Source organism: Chrysemys picta, chromosome 8 (genome assembly GCF_011386835.1).
Source record: "Chrysemys picta bellii isolate R12L10 chromosome 8, ASM1138683v2, whole genome shotgun sequence".
Lineage (NCBI taxonomy): Eukaryota > Metazoa > Chordata > Testudines > Emydidae > Chrysemys > Chrysemys picta.
In genome coordinates this window covers 71,889,183-71,905,412 of record NC_088798.1, presented here as the reverse complement: position 1 = coordinate 71,905,412, position 16,230 = coordinate 71,889,183, and the positions used below count along the sequence as shown (strand labels likewise).

Here is a 16,230-nt window from a genome sequence, read left to right as displayed (position 1 = left end):
TTAATAGTCATCGGGAGATTGAGTACGATTCCGGGAGATTCCCGGCCAATCCGGTAAGGTTGGCAACCCTAACTGGCAATTAGACCTAATTGGTGATCAACATACTGAGAGGATGGACTAGTCCGCCATCACTGCTTCCTGTGTTCTCAGAAAGAAACTTCTGGGGTTGGGGGGAGTAGGGGGAAAGCTGGCTGAGAAAAGGGAAAAGAGTGAGCTTTGCCATCATGGTTGCTACCCCAACCTTCTTAGTCCTAACCCTGAGAGCTGTCATATGGAGATATACCTATCTCCTAGAACTGGAAGGGACCCCAAGGGGTCATTGAGTCCAGCCCCCTGCCTTCACTAGCAGGACCAAGTACTGACTTTGCCCCAGATCCCTAAGTGGCCCCCTCAAGGATTGAGCTCACAACCCTGGGTTTAGCAGGCCAATGCTAAAACCACTGAGTTATCCCTTCCCCCCAGAACAGACCAGAGAGAGGACCCACATGGCATCACTGCCTCCACTGGCTCTGGCTGAATCCCAACCACCACCTAGGATGGGCGACTGCTTCTTCCCCCTCCATGTGTCCTTTTTCTTCCCTACCTTATTTCTACTCTTTCCCCCTTCCCCTTTTTCCTTCTTTCTAATAGGAGTCTGGCTTAACCGGACAAGACTGTATATTTTGCAACATTTCTGTGAGCCTGGCATCAAAGAGGCAGCTCAAAGCAATGTCCTAAACAGCCTGATACGGATATTTGTTTGCCAAGTCTCAGGGCAGCAGTTTTGTTCCAGCAGCGAGGCTGCGAGTGAAAGTCAACACCAGAGCCAGAAGCTGTATTTTCTGCCCTCGCTGTTCTCGTCTCTCCCCTTCGGTGTGTGTTTGGCTTGTTTTGTTTTCTAGAAAACAGGATCAGGCTTTAACAACAGCTCCGCTAACGTCTCTTTTCCCCCGAAAGGCCAGTTATTACCGTCTCTGATACCATCTAAGAGACTCCAGCAAGGGGCTTTTCCTTCTAAAGACTCTCCAGCTAAGGGGAAGGGACCCAGGGATGTGGTTACACTGACAGCCTGACTTAATACTTCACATTTCAAACGCTTGAACTGTTTTTCCTCTTTTGCTGGATCTTCAATAACAGGCTCTTTAAAGGGGTATTGCCACTGTAAGATGCAGACTGGGGTCTCTGGGTAGCAAACCCAGACCCTTGTTTAACCCTGTTTAGTGCTGGACAGTGAGTGGGTCATGTTAACAACTCTGACTCTTCGGGCTCATATATTCCACCTAAGTTAACAGAACAGAGCTCCCCTGACAGCCAGCTCTGCTGTCCTGCTCCCTACAGCGCCCCCTTCTGGGGAAGGCTGGGACTGGAGTGACTCTGAGCTCCCTAGAGCTGGTGCTCCTATGCTGTTCTTTATAGAGCCTCCTGCTGGCAAGTCCAGGACTAACGTAGCAGAGAGCTGCCCCTGGCTGGAGCTCCCTCACAGCCCCAGACGCTGACTGCAGGGCAGGCCAGGCCAGCACAAAGAGCGTGTGGCTAGCAGGCTCAGGCCTCAGCAAGCTGTCCCACCTGGAGTCGTTGGTCTCACTTCGGCCCCGCTGCCAGTCTCTCTTCAGGAACTGACTCGCCAGCCTCTGCAGCGCCTGCAAACAAACCCTAGATCAGTCACTGCTGCGTCTTCTCTCCCGGCCCCACCTGAGGCTCCCAGCCAATGAGGGGAGGGGGCTTCTCCCCGACAGGGCTCGCACCAGGGCACCAAGCTCCTCTGCCTGCTGTTTTGTTCCCAGCAATGCCCCACTCAGAGAACAAAACCACGGCTGTTCCTATGCACACTGCACAGGTCCCAGCAACGCCCCCAGGGCACACTTCCCACACTAGGACAGTCAGAAGAGCTGGGGAATGAGTACGGCACTGACCAGGGCTGTGCAGTCATTCAGCCAGGTACAGAGTCAAGTTCATTGTCTCTAACCATGATCCCTCCCCCCCGCCCTCCACCGCCTCCCTCTGGGAGAGGCCAGCAATGGAGCAGCGAGGAGCCGGCACTAATGCACCTCTCCTTCCAAAGTTTGGCCACTGCTCTCTGCCAGGGACTTTGCCCCTTTGGGTCTTTTGCTGCCTGCGACAACAATGAGATGGGAGTGAGAAATGGAAGGGCAGTGCAAGCGAGGGGACAGAATGAGTGGGGCAGGAGGCCAGCAACAGAACGAGGCAGCTGGAGAGCGAGAGAACAATTACAGGGGAACCCTGGTCTGCGAGGGAGGCAGAAAACGAGGCAGCTGAGCGGAGCTGGGGCGATGGAGTCACAAACCAAGAACAGGCCTACGCTCAGAAGGCTTCACCAGGGTGGTTATACCACTGTCCTACACTGGCAACGTGCTCCTCATGCGGACGCAGCTCAGCCTGGCAAACTGCCTTTGGATTAGCCCAGCTTAATCCAGCCCCGTCAGCAAAATAAGCCACTCTGGCAAAGATGCAGTCTGCTGGTATGACGAGGATTTGTGTTATCATCGCAGTGCAGGTCTGGCCGGCATCACTCGGGCTATACAAATCCCGCTGACCAACACGGCTAGGCCGGTGAAGTCTGTCATAGAGACGGGCCAATGACACAATCAGCTGCGTCCTTGAGGCAGGATTGGGTGGGGGCAGGGAGGGGCACCAGCCACCGAGACGAGGAAGCCAACGGAGGGCAAGAGGCCAGCAATGACCCTGCTTCCAGCACAGAGAAGTATGTGAGCAGCTGGCACAGGCTCCTGAGGGGGATCAGGGTCTGGCACAGCCCCCTCCAGCCCAGGGTCTGTGGCCCGACTGCACAGCCGCCTTACACATTGTGAGCACCTCTCAGAGAAAGCAGGTAGCTCTGCTGCAGGGGCACATCTCCCTCCTGAGCACCACGCAGAAACACAGGCCTGCTTGAGGCAGAGAGCTTGGCAAACTCTGCTGAGGCTGTGGCATCATTACACAATTGGTTGGCGAGACAATGCCCACCCCCGCCTGATGCAGCAGGCGCAGCCCATCCCTTCTGTGGCACCCACTAAGGGCTGTCCACGCAGGGGCGTTGCACTGGTTTAAACCCAGGACATGAAATTCTTGTGTGGATGCTCTTATTCTGGTTTAAACCAGCCTTTTGTCTGTTTCGGTTCACTTGAGTGGGGACAGGTTCAGGCTACATGGAAATGAGCCGCTTGGGAAGAGAAATTGTCCACGGCGGGGTCTGCTCCACTTTAACGACACCACTTTCACAATCAGTTCAAATGAATCCAGGGCATCCTTCCTGTGTGGTCACAGCCCAAAGAACACGGACGTCACGCAAGTGACACTTGTAGCTACCAGGAGGCCTGCATGTCACCTCCAGGAGAGGCCCCGTTCTCCCAGTGAGCTCAAGAGCACAGAGCCCTGGGGAGGAGGTGGGAGTGGAAGAACCCAGCTCTGGCTGACGCTGGTCACACAGTCTCTTTGGCTAAGGGGACTGACTCGGTGAGCCCCAGTGCCCACAGCGTCCCAGATCTTAGACGTTAGAACATGCTGGCAGTCTCAGGGAGCCTCCTAGCAACAGGGACACTATAGAGCTGCTGCTAGGGGACCGCAGCGAGATGTCAGCCTGGACAATAAGCCTCTGAATAACGTGCTCTGGAAACGGAACGGTCCTGCTGCTCCTGGGCCTGCTCACCCACCACGGGGGGAAACAAGCACCAGGATTAAAGCTACTAACAAACAGTGACAGTTTTCGGGAGTGAGAGCAGGTAGAGATAAAGGAGCAAGGTCAGAGCCCTCTGGGCAAGCTGGAGAGCCAGCAGCGTGCCAGAGTTTAAGGCTATGAAACAGCTCGACCAGTCAGCCAATTCACTTGCACCTTCCAAAATATTCTCCTTCAACCCCAGACTAAACCCAAGACGTGTCAGAGCTAGAGGAGGGTCTAGGGGGTTTCAGGAGTGACAGAGAGTTCCCTTCTCTGCCCCATCTCTCAAACTCGGCTGAGAGTCGTGACCAGCTTGTAGCATGGGAAAAGGTGCCCAGTCAGGCCGCCCCAGGGGCCAGTTCAGAAGACTGTGTAGCAGCCTGGCAAATGGGGGCTTGCTGACAACACAGAATGATCTATTCTATGGTAATCCAGGCTGAGAGATTCAACCTAGGAAATGGGACATGGCAGCAGATGGAATCAACACAGACGGGTGGAACGCAACACACAGTGGGGCCACATCAAGTACTCACACACTGCAGGGCGGGGAGTTAGCAGTAATCGCTCGAGCTAGGCCTAGGAATCAACGTGGGCAGTGATGACGTCTGCTCAGCGCCCAGCAGCAGCCAGGAGAGAGAAGAAGAAGTTAGGTCGGAGCAGGGGCAGGCTGGAAATAATACAGGAAGGATGTCGTGTGCACAGAAGACACCTCTGCGCTTGCTCACCTACCCACCTCACCAGAGGAGCGGGCCAGACAAGGAGACAGGTGGATGGAGCAGCCGCGAGAGGAAGCAACACAGATCAGGGCCCTTTCACTTTGGAGAGGAGAAAAGAAAGAGGCACAGACAGGCCCCAGCCCACAGTCACAGGGGCACGCAGCCCCCGCTCTAGGGTGCCCCCACCACCCCATCCCCTGTCACAGGGGAATGCAGCCATCCTTTTAGGGGTATCCCCCACACCTCCCCATCACAGGGGCATGGAGCCCCCCTCTCTGGGGTGTCCCCAGCACCGTATGCCCTGTCACAGGGGTACACATCCCCCCTCTTGGGGTTGTGCCCAGCACCCTATGCCTTGTCACAGGGGCACACAGCCCCCCTCTCAGGGGTGTCCCTTAGTCTCGATTCCCTGGAAGGAGCCCGCATGTGCATCTCTCTCAGGGTGTTCCCAGGTGCCCTACTCAGCTTTGCTCGCTGCGCTCACCCACTTGGGGATACTGTCTCGGCTCCTGGCCAGCAGTGCCAGCAGCACACAGAGGGCCTCCCACTCTCTGCGTAGCCACCACTCCCTCCACCTGCCCTTCTCCACTTCCTCTTGAGTGAAGGCAATTTGAACAGGGCCTGGCAGCAATCCTACCCTCCCTCATGCGGGCATGCCCCATATCCTCATGGTGTCACCATTAGGAGTCCCAGCTTCCTTGTTAGTTAGCTCCTCCTCAGAGCAGTCACGTGTCTAACCTCATAGGCATCTCACAGCCCCACCACAGAGCCAACAGGGCCAGAGCCTGCACCAGCCCCGGTAGCAGGGCTGCCACTTGCTGGTGGGTCACACTTCTTGTCTTTCTTCCACTCACGGCACAGTCCTCAGCCACCCGCGTAGTCACGTCTGCGCTCTTTCAGGAGAGCTTACGCTCAAGCCCCTCTGGGAAGTCTGGCCCACCAAGGGCACTGAGCACTCGGGAACCCTGACCTTTAACACCACAGGCTGACCCAGTACCCCTCCCCTCATTCCTTCATGCCTGTCAGCTGCTTCCTGCACTCCTCCTGTCTCCATGAATCCTTCTATTGCCGAGTCTATCGCACTCTCTCTATTACCCCCAGCTCTTTGGGGCACTCATTCTCTTTCCACCCTTTCAAACCCTCTCCTGGTGCCTTCAAGTCTCTTCCCTTCCTCCCCTTGCAGACTCAGCATTTAGTTCTCCCTTGGGGGCTGCAGTTCCGGTGGGCTGGTGTTATTTATTGCCCTTTGTAGCAGAAGCTCTGTACCAAGAAAACACAACGTAATACTGGATAACGAACACTCCTGAGAAGGCCAGTTAGAGGCTTTCATTGCCCAAGGACCAGGTGGCACATGAAGTAAAAAGGCTAATGTTCTGAATGAATCAAGGGAAAGGCTTCTCTGCAAACCTACGGAACTCACTGCAGCAGGACATTTGAGGCAAACCACTTAAGAAGAACCTGCCACTTAAAAGAGCAGCACACACCATGGCCCTAGCAAGGAGAACAGGGAAAGTGGGCCCCATTACCAAGTCCTTGAAAGTTTCTAGCCATTCCATATCCACTCTCTGCAAGATGGAGATTGGACTGGAACTTTACAAAAGGATTCTCCAGCGTCAGGGCACAAGGTGAAGCTCAGCCAGGCTCAGAGAGGAATTTGCTTCCAAGGGGTAACGTGGACACAACACATAGCGTGATGGGCATTTCACATTTTACATCAGACCAGTGACCTGCTTAGAAATTACAGTGCCTCTGTTTCTATTGCAGGTGGGAGGGAGCAGGGCTGTCCTTAGCCATAGGCAGAACAGGCAGCCGCTTAGGGCACCATGCTACCTGGGGGCACCGCTCTGCCCGGAGCCCGGACAGACGAGAAGCAGTGGAGCATGTAAGAGCAGGGCTGCTGGGTCCTAGAGAGAGCCGAATGCAGCACAGTCTGAGGGAGGGGATTGGTTGCTGGGGTCTCTGGGAAGGGTACGGGTATGGGTGGGGGAAGGAAATCACCTGTGAGTGTGACTTTCCCCCAGTGTGAGGTGAGGCAGGCTTGGCGGCTTTGACACCAGTATCCTTTGTTGTCCCCCATAACGTCCATTAGGGTGACCAGATGTCCCGATTTTATAGGGACAGTCCTGATATTTGGGGCTTTGTCTTATATAGGTGCCTATTACCCCCCATCCCCGTCCCGATTTTTCACATTTGCTGTCCGGTCACCCTACGTCCATTCTTCTCCCGCCCCCCGAGGAGCACCCTTCTCTCTCTTTCCCCCCTCCCCTCCAGCAGGGCTGGGTTGGGTGAGGTGCTGGGGGGCGGGGGAAGGAATGAAAGTGAAAGTAACTCACTTCCTCAGCAGCCAGCCAGGATTGGAATGGTCACACATGGCTGGGCTGGGGATAGGGTGACCAGATAGCATGTGCGAAAAATCAGGACGGGGGTTGGGATAGGGTGAGCAGATATCCCACTTTTATAGGGACAGTCCCAATCTTGGGGTCTTTTTCTTATATAGGCTCCTATTACCCCCCCCCCCACCCCGTCCTGATTTTTCACACTTGCTGTTTGGTCACCCTAGGTAGGAGTAATTGGTGCCTATATAAGACAAAGCTCCACATATCAGGACTGGCCCTATAAAATCAGGACATCTGGTCACCCTAGCTGGGGAGCGCGTCTCTCCCCTGGGCTGGCAGCGATCCATCTCATCCGGGGGGAGCTGCACAAGGCAGGATGAGCTGCTGTGGCTCCATGGGTGCCCCATCCCTGAGATCAGATGCTGGGCTAACTTCACCATGGTCTATTGGGCTGGCGATGGTGCCCATTGGCATGTGATTGAACCTGAGGGTTTTCTGCTGCTGTTGCTACTATGCAGCCCAAGAGGTGGATTTTGGGGTCCTGCAGTTTTCCACCTATCTCCTCCTCTACTGCAGCTGTTGGACCAGCAGGCTGGGGGGTGAGCCAAGCATGAAAGCAGTATTGTGTTGCCATTTAGATTGTCATTTAACAACTTTGTTTGCCAAAAATGCTTGCTAACAATCCTGAATTCAATTTCAATATTTTTTTTTAAATCAATCTCTTAGCCAAAACCAGAAAATTAAGTTGTTGACAATTATTTGTGACAAGTTTGGTTTGGGGCAGGGAGTGGTCCAGTTTTCATCAGAGAAACAAAAAATGTTGACTGACTTTCCTATAGCCCTGTTACTGCTAAATAGAGCCCTCCAACAACTGTAATATGCTCATCTCCTTACTAGTGTATAGAGCAGGGGTCGGCAACCTACGGCATACATGCCAAAGGTGGCACACGAGCTGATTTTTGATGGCACGCCGCAGCGGACTGAGTGGCTCAGCCCACCGCCGCTCTGGGGTTCCGGCTGCTGCCCCATTGCCAGCCGGGGTCCCAGCCGCCAGCCCCACTCAGCGCCCGCTGCTGGCCTGGGGACCCCCAAGGAACCCCAGGCTGTCAGCGGGCTGAGCAAGCCAGCGGCTGAGACCCCGGCTGAGCCACTCAACCCACTGCCGGCCTGGGGTTCCATTCACTCAGCCGGACTGAGCGGGGCCAGTGGCGGGCTGAGCGGGGCCGGTAGGGGGCTGAGCGGGGCCAGCGGCTGGGACCCCGACTGGCAAGGGGCCAGCAGCCGGCACCCCCAGACTGGCAACGGACTGAGCCACTCAAGCCCCTGCCGTCCCTGCTCAGTCCGCCACCGGCCCGCTCAGCCCGCTGCCGGCTGAGTGAATGGAATCCCAGACTGGCAGTGGGCTGAGCAGGGCCAGCGGCTGGACCCCAGACTGGCAGTGGGCTGAGCGGGGCTGGTGGCTGGAACCCCAGATAAGGATCCCAGGCAAGGATCACACTAAATTGATAAGATCTGCATTTTAATTTTATTTTAAATGAAGCTTCTTAAATATTTTAAAAACCTTATTTACTTTAAATACAGCAATAGTTTATTTATATAATATAGACATAGAGAGAGACCTTCTACAAACATTAAAATGTATTACTGGCATGGGAAACCTTAAATTACAGTGAACTTGGCACACCACTTCTGAAAGGTTGCCGACCCCTGGTATAGAGTGACCATATGTTGTACTAAGATTCTCTTGCTTTTTTTCCCAGTGAGTCAGTATAGCTTTTGCCAGCCCAGAGGTTGGGCAGCCAATGTCTTATGTTTTCACAATGTTTTGTCCAACTTTCATAAAGTAAATACATGGTTAAAATGAGTTTAAAAGGCCAGGGACACTTCCTTGTGAAGAATCTGTGCAGCAGATCATGCTAAAGCTGTGAAAATGTCAGTTTCTGATGGAACTTTAGAGGCAATGATTTATCATGTATTTCTGGCAGTGCCCAAAATGTGCTGCTATTGCTAATGTCTTTCCAAACAAAAATAAGGCACAATAGGACTTCTGAAACATTTCTGTGCTACCTTAATCTAGATGAGATGATTCTGTGCTGACTTCATTTTGGTCACTTTGTGCTTTACCTAGGAGTAAAACTAGGGTTATATTTTCCCACTGCTTGGAAACCCAGCTTATTAAACTTCATAATGCCATTGATCTATTTACAGTATAAGGTTGATATAGAGTTGTAACTAACATTAAGACTGATGCCCACTATACATTTAAAACTAAAAAGTGGCTTTGTAAAAATGACATGGGTTTCCAACTCTACTGTGTCTCAGTCAGGGCGGAGCGCCTTGTGAGGTGTCTTCACAGTAGCTCAAGGTCACAGTGCAAGAACCTAGAGAGCCTCCTGAAGCATGGTGATAGTTTTGATTTAAATGGACTTGAACTGAATGAAGAATTGAGTACACTGTCACCAATGTTGCCACATGCAAAATCGGTGACGGACATTGTACAGTTTATTAATACCACCAAACTTGTTGACATGTATCCTAATGTGTACATTGCCACTTGTATTCTACCGACAATTCCTGTAACAGTAGCATCAGGAGAACGGAGTTTCTCAAAACTAAAGCTCATTAAAAACTATCTCCGCTCTACAATGAGTCAGGAACACTTGACTGGTCTTGCTATTCTTGCAATCGAACAAGACATCACTTTGTCTTTGTCCTACAATGACGTTATTACTGATTTTGCAGCCAAAAAAGCCAGAAAGATTGCTTTTAATTAAAACCAAATCCTTGTTTCAATACCTCTTCATATAAATTTCCAATAAAATGTTGACAAATTTAAAAAATTATATTATTTGCATAATTCTGTCAAATCAGAATTTTTTCTATAGCGCTACTTCTTTAGTGCTAGTCCATCAGCATTACAGTGTGCTTAATTAAGTTAAACTGGGTTTAATAACGTGCATGTGGCAAGTTTTCCAATACTGTAAGCTTATGTTTGTGTTGCTAAGAGCAAGTCAGGCATAGGGGCACCAGTTTAATAATCCCGCCTAGGGCACCATAAATCCTAAGGACGGCCCTGGGAGGGAGCTATCAGGGTGGGGGAAATCGGGAGGAGGAAATCCAGAGAAACGGGGATGGGGAGCCAGCGCGGGGGAGCTGTGAGAGTGCAGGAGGCAGAAGGGTTTTGCTGAACGAACACAGACTCCTCCTTGGGCCCACTTCTACAAACACTCAGTCCCAGTCACGACCTGGCTGGCTCCAATGTGGCCGTGTGGGCAAATTACTGCAGGATCAGGCCCTCTCTAGATATTTCGATTGCACCCACCGCCATGGTCTCTCTCTAGCGTCGGAAGAAAACAGCCCAGGGGTGCCTAGGGGTGGGTGCAGAGTCATTTATCCTAGATGCGTTCTCATGTGTGACCTATGCCCGAGGAGAAGCCATGTGGGAGCAGAAGGAGAGGAGGGGCAGCAACACCCACTGCTGGTGGGACTCACCAGAGCCGTGAGGGTTAAACATGCGTCCCCATCCCCCTCTGGCAGTCTCCCACACAGCACTGCAGGCAGCAGGACGGAGAGAGCAGAAGTGTGCCGTGTCAGCCTGGCAGAGATGCTCCCCCCTGACCAGGTGCTGAGCAGCCCTGCTCCATGTGGCTGTTATGCCCAGGGCTCTACACATCACCCAGATGGTCTCCCCAATGACAGCTCCGTGCTGGTGCCAGCTGATACCAGAGGAGGCATCGCTGGTGGCAAGGTAGCGATGGAACCCAGAGGCTGCATGGCCCCAGCTCGGGTACCGCCGGCAAAGGAGGGCTGACTCACAGCCTGTCCAGCGGAGGAATGGCGAGAGCTCCCTGCTCAGCTACACCATGTCCAATGCCAATAGACCCTTTTGGACTCTAGTGGAAGGGTCCAAGCCTGCAGAGTTCCAGGGGGACGGAGGGACCCAGCACCTTGCTGGACGGGGCCAAGCCTGGCTTTCCCCAAACTTCAGCCCAAGGAATAGATGTATGACATGTGACCTGAACTCTGACCTCCAGCTAACAGCCCTGACTCGTCCCTGGGCTTTGGGCCTCCCTCGCATGCATTCTGATGGCTCCACGGCACCCATGTGCCCAAATAACCAAAGCTTGGGGAACAAGACAATGACAGCTGCACATCTTGTCCTTCACCAGACCCCCCCCAAGCAGCTCTGGGGTTCATTCCACAGCTCGGAAGAACACTGGCTTCGAATGGGTGGAACAGGTCAGCCCTATTCCTCCCGCTTGGCATGACGTTACTGTGAGCTCTGAGCTATGACGAACAGACCATGACTAAGGCTGGTTGCCAAACTGTTTTGACTTCTTGCCCTAATTGCCTTTGAGTCACCCCTGCCATGGCCTGTGATTAGCCCCTTGGGATTCAGATTACATACACTGGTATTGGAATGCACTCAGTGATGTCTCTGAACAGAGGCAGAGACGTGGCCCCTCCTTACCTGCCCATACTCCCGCTCGATGGCAGATCTCTGCTTGCTGTAGGACCTGCAGGGAGAGCACGTGGTGGTAAGTGGCAGCATGCACATGGCCCAGGACATGCCCAGAGCCCCTCATCCTGCTTCGTTGCAGCTCCCCATGCACCCTGCATGGCCCCCGGGACACCACACCCATGTGTCCTGGGGACTGACTGCATCGGAGCTGGTAAAAGGGCATGGAGCCTTTCACCTCCACAGCGCCCATCCCAACACACTCCAGGTGATAACCCAATGGAAGCTGTTCCCACGTGAGGGCCGCTCAATGGCCCACAGGTGGAACAAGTGACTGAGTCCCAGATCAGTCCCTGGTCAGTACAGGTCCTCATCATGTAAAGCACCATCACAACCAGCACCAGCCAGCACAGGCACCAAACGAATGGGCCCACCTCGGGGTGGCACAGGGGGAGGGGGGACGAATGGGCCCCGCAGATGACACACCGCATCGGGGAGGGGTGGAGGGGACGGGACGAATGGGCCCCGCAGATGACACACCGTGTCGGGGCAGAGGAAGCGTATTGCCACTGCCTACACCTTATAGGGCCGAGGGTTCTGTCTCCAGCCTTGGCAGTCAGTGACCTCTTAGTAGCTGCTAAATACATTTTAAATTATCATCGCTTTAACATATCCCCACTACTGCTGTCCCCCGTCCTGCATTCCCATTGGTCTCTTCCGGCACCATCACCAGGAGCTGCTGGTGAACAGCACAGGCTGCCCAGAGGTTTCCTGCTTCGCAGCTTTGTCTCCTTCCCCTACTGTGAAGAAGGAAGCTCCACCTAGCTCATTGCCCAAACGAGGGATGTCCCGGGGGGAGGGGTACAGCCTGACTGAGTTTGCAGGTCTCAGCCAGAAGGATCAGCCTAGGGGCCTGACAGCGAGGCACAAGGTGCAGGACAGCCACAGCCACTCTCTGCTAGTCCCTGATCCAGGACAGCTTTGGCCTCTGGTACCTGATGTCCTCCAACAGCTCGGTCTCCCGCTGCTGCTTACTCTGCAGGCTAGACAGCTGCTCTATGAAGCGCACTTTCACCTCCTGGGTCAATTTCACCTGCCAAGGAAGGAGTTCTTAGGTCAGGGCCCGGACTTGTGCTCTGCACCCAGGGCCTCACACGCTCTGCAGCACGAGCGGCCCCCGCGATCAGCTCGCCGCTGTCCACACCACAGACCGCTACCCGCGCCCGTGGCCTGACTTGCAGACCCCGCTAAGCAGGAATCCAGGAATAGCCTGGAAAAGCAGGAGCCGAGGAGAGCCGAGAGGGGACAGGACAGGGTGCTGCAGGGGAGGGCCGAGCGCGGCCACTGCCCACCACCTGGACCCACAGCCCGCCCCGGACAGTGCCGGTCTGGGCACCGGGCTCCTCCACCCCGCTCCCCAGCCGCGTCCTGACCCACCTTACGGGGAGGCGGCTGCATCGTCCCGAATCCGCTGCGCCGCGTCCTGCGGCGGCCAGGTTGAGGGGGAGCCCGGAACTGCCGGGATCCACCCCCGCCTGCCGGCTCCGCCCCGGCCGGGCCCGGGCTCCTCCCAGCCGCCGGGCGCAGCTCAACGGGCACAGCCAGCGCCTCCGGCCCGTGGCGCAGAGAGGGCAGTGATCCCAGGCGGGGACTGGGCACGGACCGGCAGGGAGGGAGCGCCGCCGAGCTTGGCACAGAGGGAGCCCTGGGTACAGACTGGCAGGGAGGAGGCGTTGGGCTGGCCACAGAGGGAGCCCTGGGCACAGATCAGCAGGGAGGGGCACTGGGCTGGGCACAGACTGTCAGGGAGGGGTACTGGGCACAGACCAGCAGGGTGGGGGCACTGGGCTGACCACAGACTGGCGGGGGGGGGTGCTGGGCTGGGCACAGAGGGAGCCCTAGGCACAGACCGGCAGGGAGGGGGCACTGGGCTGGGCACAGAGGGAGCCCTGGACACGGACTGGCAGGGAGGGGCACTGGGCTGGGCACAGATCGGCAGGGAGGGGGTGCTGGGCACAGAGGGAGCCCTGGGCACAGATCAGCAGAGAGACCTTGCAGCCAGCCTTGCCCTGGACTTACCGCCACCTGGTGCTTCCTGTGGGAGCCCAGTCCTGCCTCAGCCTGGCAGAACCCATCTTTTCTCTCTCCATCTCATCCAGCTGGATCCCCCACACCAAGGGCTCTTGGGACCAGCTGGTGGGACAGGCCTCTGCATTGTTGGGAGAGATCTCATCTGGAAAATGTACAGTAGGGGCCCCCAGCAACCCTTCCCTCCCCATCAAAGCTAGTTTGGCTACAACATCTGTTTGCCTGGAGCTAGAGCTCTGCCCCAGGTATACCCCTCACCCTGCCCTGGCCCAGAGGTGGAAACAGTGTGGGACTCACACATACCTGAGTCCTGCGGGAGCTGGGCCCTTGGGGTAACTGGCTCTGGCTCTCTTCTGATGCCTGTGATACTCCATAGGAAAGTGAGGGTTGGCACATTTGTGCCAATGCAGTTACGGGGGAGGGGCAGCATGACCAACACAGAGGACATCCCTCCAATTGCGGGGTGGGTAAGCGCTGCGGCCTCAGCTCCTGGTGTGGTTCCAATTCCTGGGAGGCTCCTTGGGCCGGGAGTCTGGACAGGGCCGGAGGACAGGGTTCAGCAGCAGTGCCGCAGTATGTGAGGACCTTGCTGGCCAGGTAGCCAGCACAACTGTTCCCTGCACCCCAGGCCTGGTGGTTATCCTGGCCAGCCTTAAGGGACTGAACAACAGTTCCTCCCCGTGAGGGGAGGGATAGCTCAGTGGTTTGAGCATTAGCTTGTTAAACCCAGGGTTGTGAGTTCCCCCCTTGAGGGGGCCATTTAGGGAACTGGGGTAAAAATCTGTCTCGGGATTGGGCCCCCTTTGAGCAGGGGGTTGGATTAGATGACTTCCTGAGGTCCCTTTCAACCCTGATATTCTATGATTCTTCCTCTGCAGCTCCCTCTTTCTGTCTCATACTATTCCGATCTGAGGCATTGCCACCTATGTGTTCCCACCTCATTTCCTGGGTCTCATTAATATTGCCCAAGCTTCCCTTTGCTCCACCTTCTCCCCACAAGGAGCTTCCCTGCTCCCAGGGATCTGACTGGGGATGGGGCTGAGGGTGCTTCATGGGACAGGGACAGCTTGGGGTTTGGCCCACAGGCGCCAGGCTGGAGAAGAGGTGTGTGATAAACCCTGGAGCAGGGGTTTTGGTTTGGTGACAATTCTGAAAAATAGAAGAAAAACACTGGGTTCAGGTCCAGCCGAATCTGAACTGGTTTGGGATTGTTAGTGAATCGAAAAAGCCATTTGGGGTCTGTTCCAGAGCGGGGATGTCCTGGGGTGGCACTGGGCATGTGAAGCTATTGGTTAGCCTGGCCCTGGGAAAGAGGGCTGGGGAGCAGGGCAGTTCTCAGTCCTGGGACTGAAACATTCCAAGCCCGCAATCTGGAGGAGCTTCGGGGAACCTGTCACTGAGGCATGTCCGGGGCTGGGAGGCTCCTCACCATCTTTGAAGAGTAGCTGTGGCTCACTCGTCCCCTGCAGCACCCATGGCCCGAATGCTGTTTCTCTCTGTCCCTGTGCCATACACAGTTACAAGGCCTAGGACCCCTGGCTGAGCGGGGCAGTGTCAGCCCTTAGCACTGTGCCCTCACCTGCTGCTCCAGCGTAATCTGGCCTGTGGTGCTGAGCTACACAGGTCAGTGACTAGTAGTGAGTATTAGTTAAATCCCCAGGGATGGGCATTTGCTCAGTCCTGCATTTTCTGCTGTTACTTTAAACCAGGGGTGGGCAAACTACAGCCCACAGGCTACATCTGGCCCGCGGGACCGTCCTGTCCAGCCCCTGAGCTCCTGGCCTGGGAGGCTAGCTCCCTGCTGTCCCTCCTCCCCCGCAGCCTCAGCTCGCTCACTCCACCGCTGGTGCAATGCTCTGGGCGGTGGGGTTGTGAGCTCCTGGGGCAGCGCAGCTGCAGAGCCCGGCCTGACCCGATCTCTGTGCTGCGTGATGGTGGTGGCAGTGGTGTGGCCCGGCTCCAGCCAGGCGGCGCAGCTGTAGTGCCACCAGCCACCGGTGCTCCAGGCAGCACGGTAAGGGGGCACAGAGCAGGGGAGGTTGGATAGAGGGTAGGAGAGTTCGGGGTGGTGGTCAGGGGGTGGGGGTGTGGATAGGGTTCGGGGCGGTTGGTGGGGGGAATAGGAGGTTGAATGGGGGCAGGGGTCCCGCAGGGGCAGTCAGGAAGGAGGGGGGGTTGGATGGGGCGGCAGGGGGCAGTCAGGGTCAGGAGTTCCGGGGGCAGACAGGGAGAAGGGGTGGCTGGATGGGGCAGGAATTCTGGAGGGGCCGTCAGGAATGAGAGGAGGGGTTGGATGGGGTGGCGGGAGTCTGGGGGCGGTCAGCGGACAGGGAGCGGGGGTGTGTGGATGGGGCAGGGGTCCCGGTGTGGGGCCGTCAGGGAACAGAGGGTGTTGGACGGGGCAGGAGTCCCGGGGCAGATAGGAGGTGGGGGCCGGGCCACGACCCGCTCCCCTAACCAGCCCTCCATACAATTTCCGAAACCTGATGCGGCCCTCAGGCCAAAAAGTTTGCCCGCCCCTGCTTTAAACCAATCCATGGGTCAATGCTGCTCTCCCCACTGTGCTCTAGTGACTTGCCCGCTATGACCTTTCAGTGCTCAGGCACTTCCAGGCTCTTCTCACCTAAACAAGGCCAGAACCTTGTAGCTGGGCAAATCCCTCTTCTGATTCCTAGCCCAGAAACACAGCCTGACTTATCATCTCAATTCATCCGAGACTAGCCAGTCTCCCTGCAGGGGCAGGTTTCGGCTGGTTCTCTGGCTGGGCAAACGGGAATTTGCAGCTAGCTCTAGCATTGGAACTGTTTTGTAACATTAACCATGATGATCACACCCAGCATGTCAGCTGACATGCTAGGACCTGATCCTGTAGCCAGATCCAGGGTGGCAAGCCCAATGGGGCTCTCAAGGACACCGGTGGGGCTCCCAACTCTGAGGTGCAAAATATGGGTCATGTGGGCTGATCCTGAGCCCATAACA

The 16,230-nt window shown here is 55.7% G+C and overlaps 1 protein-coding gene across 3 annotated transcripts in view; it reads right to left on the bottom strand.

Annotated features, from left to right (window-relative positions):
- FCHSD1 (FCH and double SH3 domains 1) overlaps positions 1–12,755 on the bottom strand; it is a 29,325-nt gene extending 16,570 nt beyond the window's left edge. For all 3 annotated transcript variants that reach the window (XM_005280876.5, XM_024107138.3, XM_065554805.1), the window contains exons 1-4: positions 12,601–12,755; positions 12,159–12,256; positions 11,176–11,221; positions 1,546–1,619 (exon numbers count right to left, since the gene is read on the bottom strand). In XM_005280876.5, coding sequence (XP_005280933.2) covers positions 1,546–1,619; positions 11,176–11,221; positions 12,159–12,256; positions 12,601–12,621 — 239 coding nt within the window. In that variant the 5' untranslated portion in view covers positions 12,622–12,755. The remainder of the gene's footprint in view (positions 1–1,545; positions 1,620–11,175; positions 11,222–12,158; positions 12,257–12,600) is intronic.
- Positions 12,756–16,230: the final 3,475 nt, after the last annotated feature.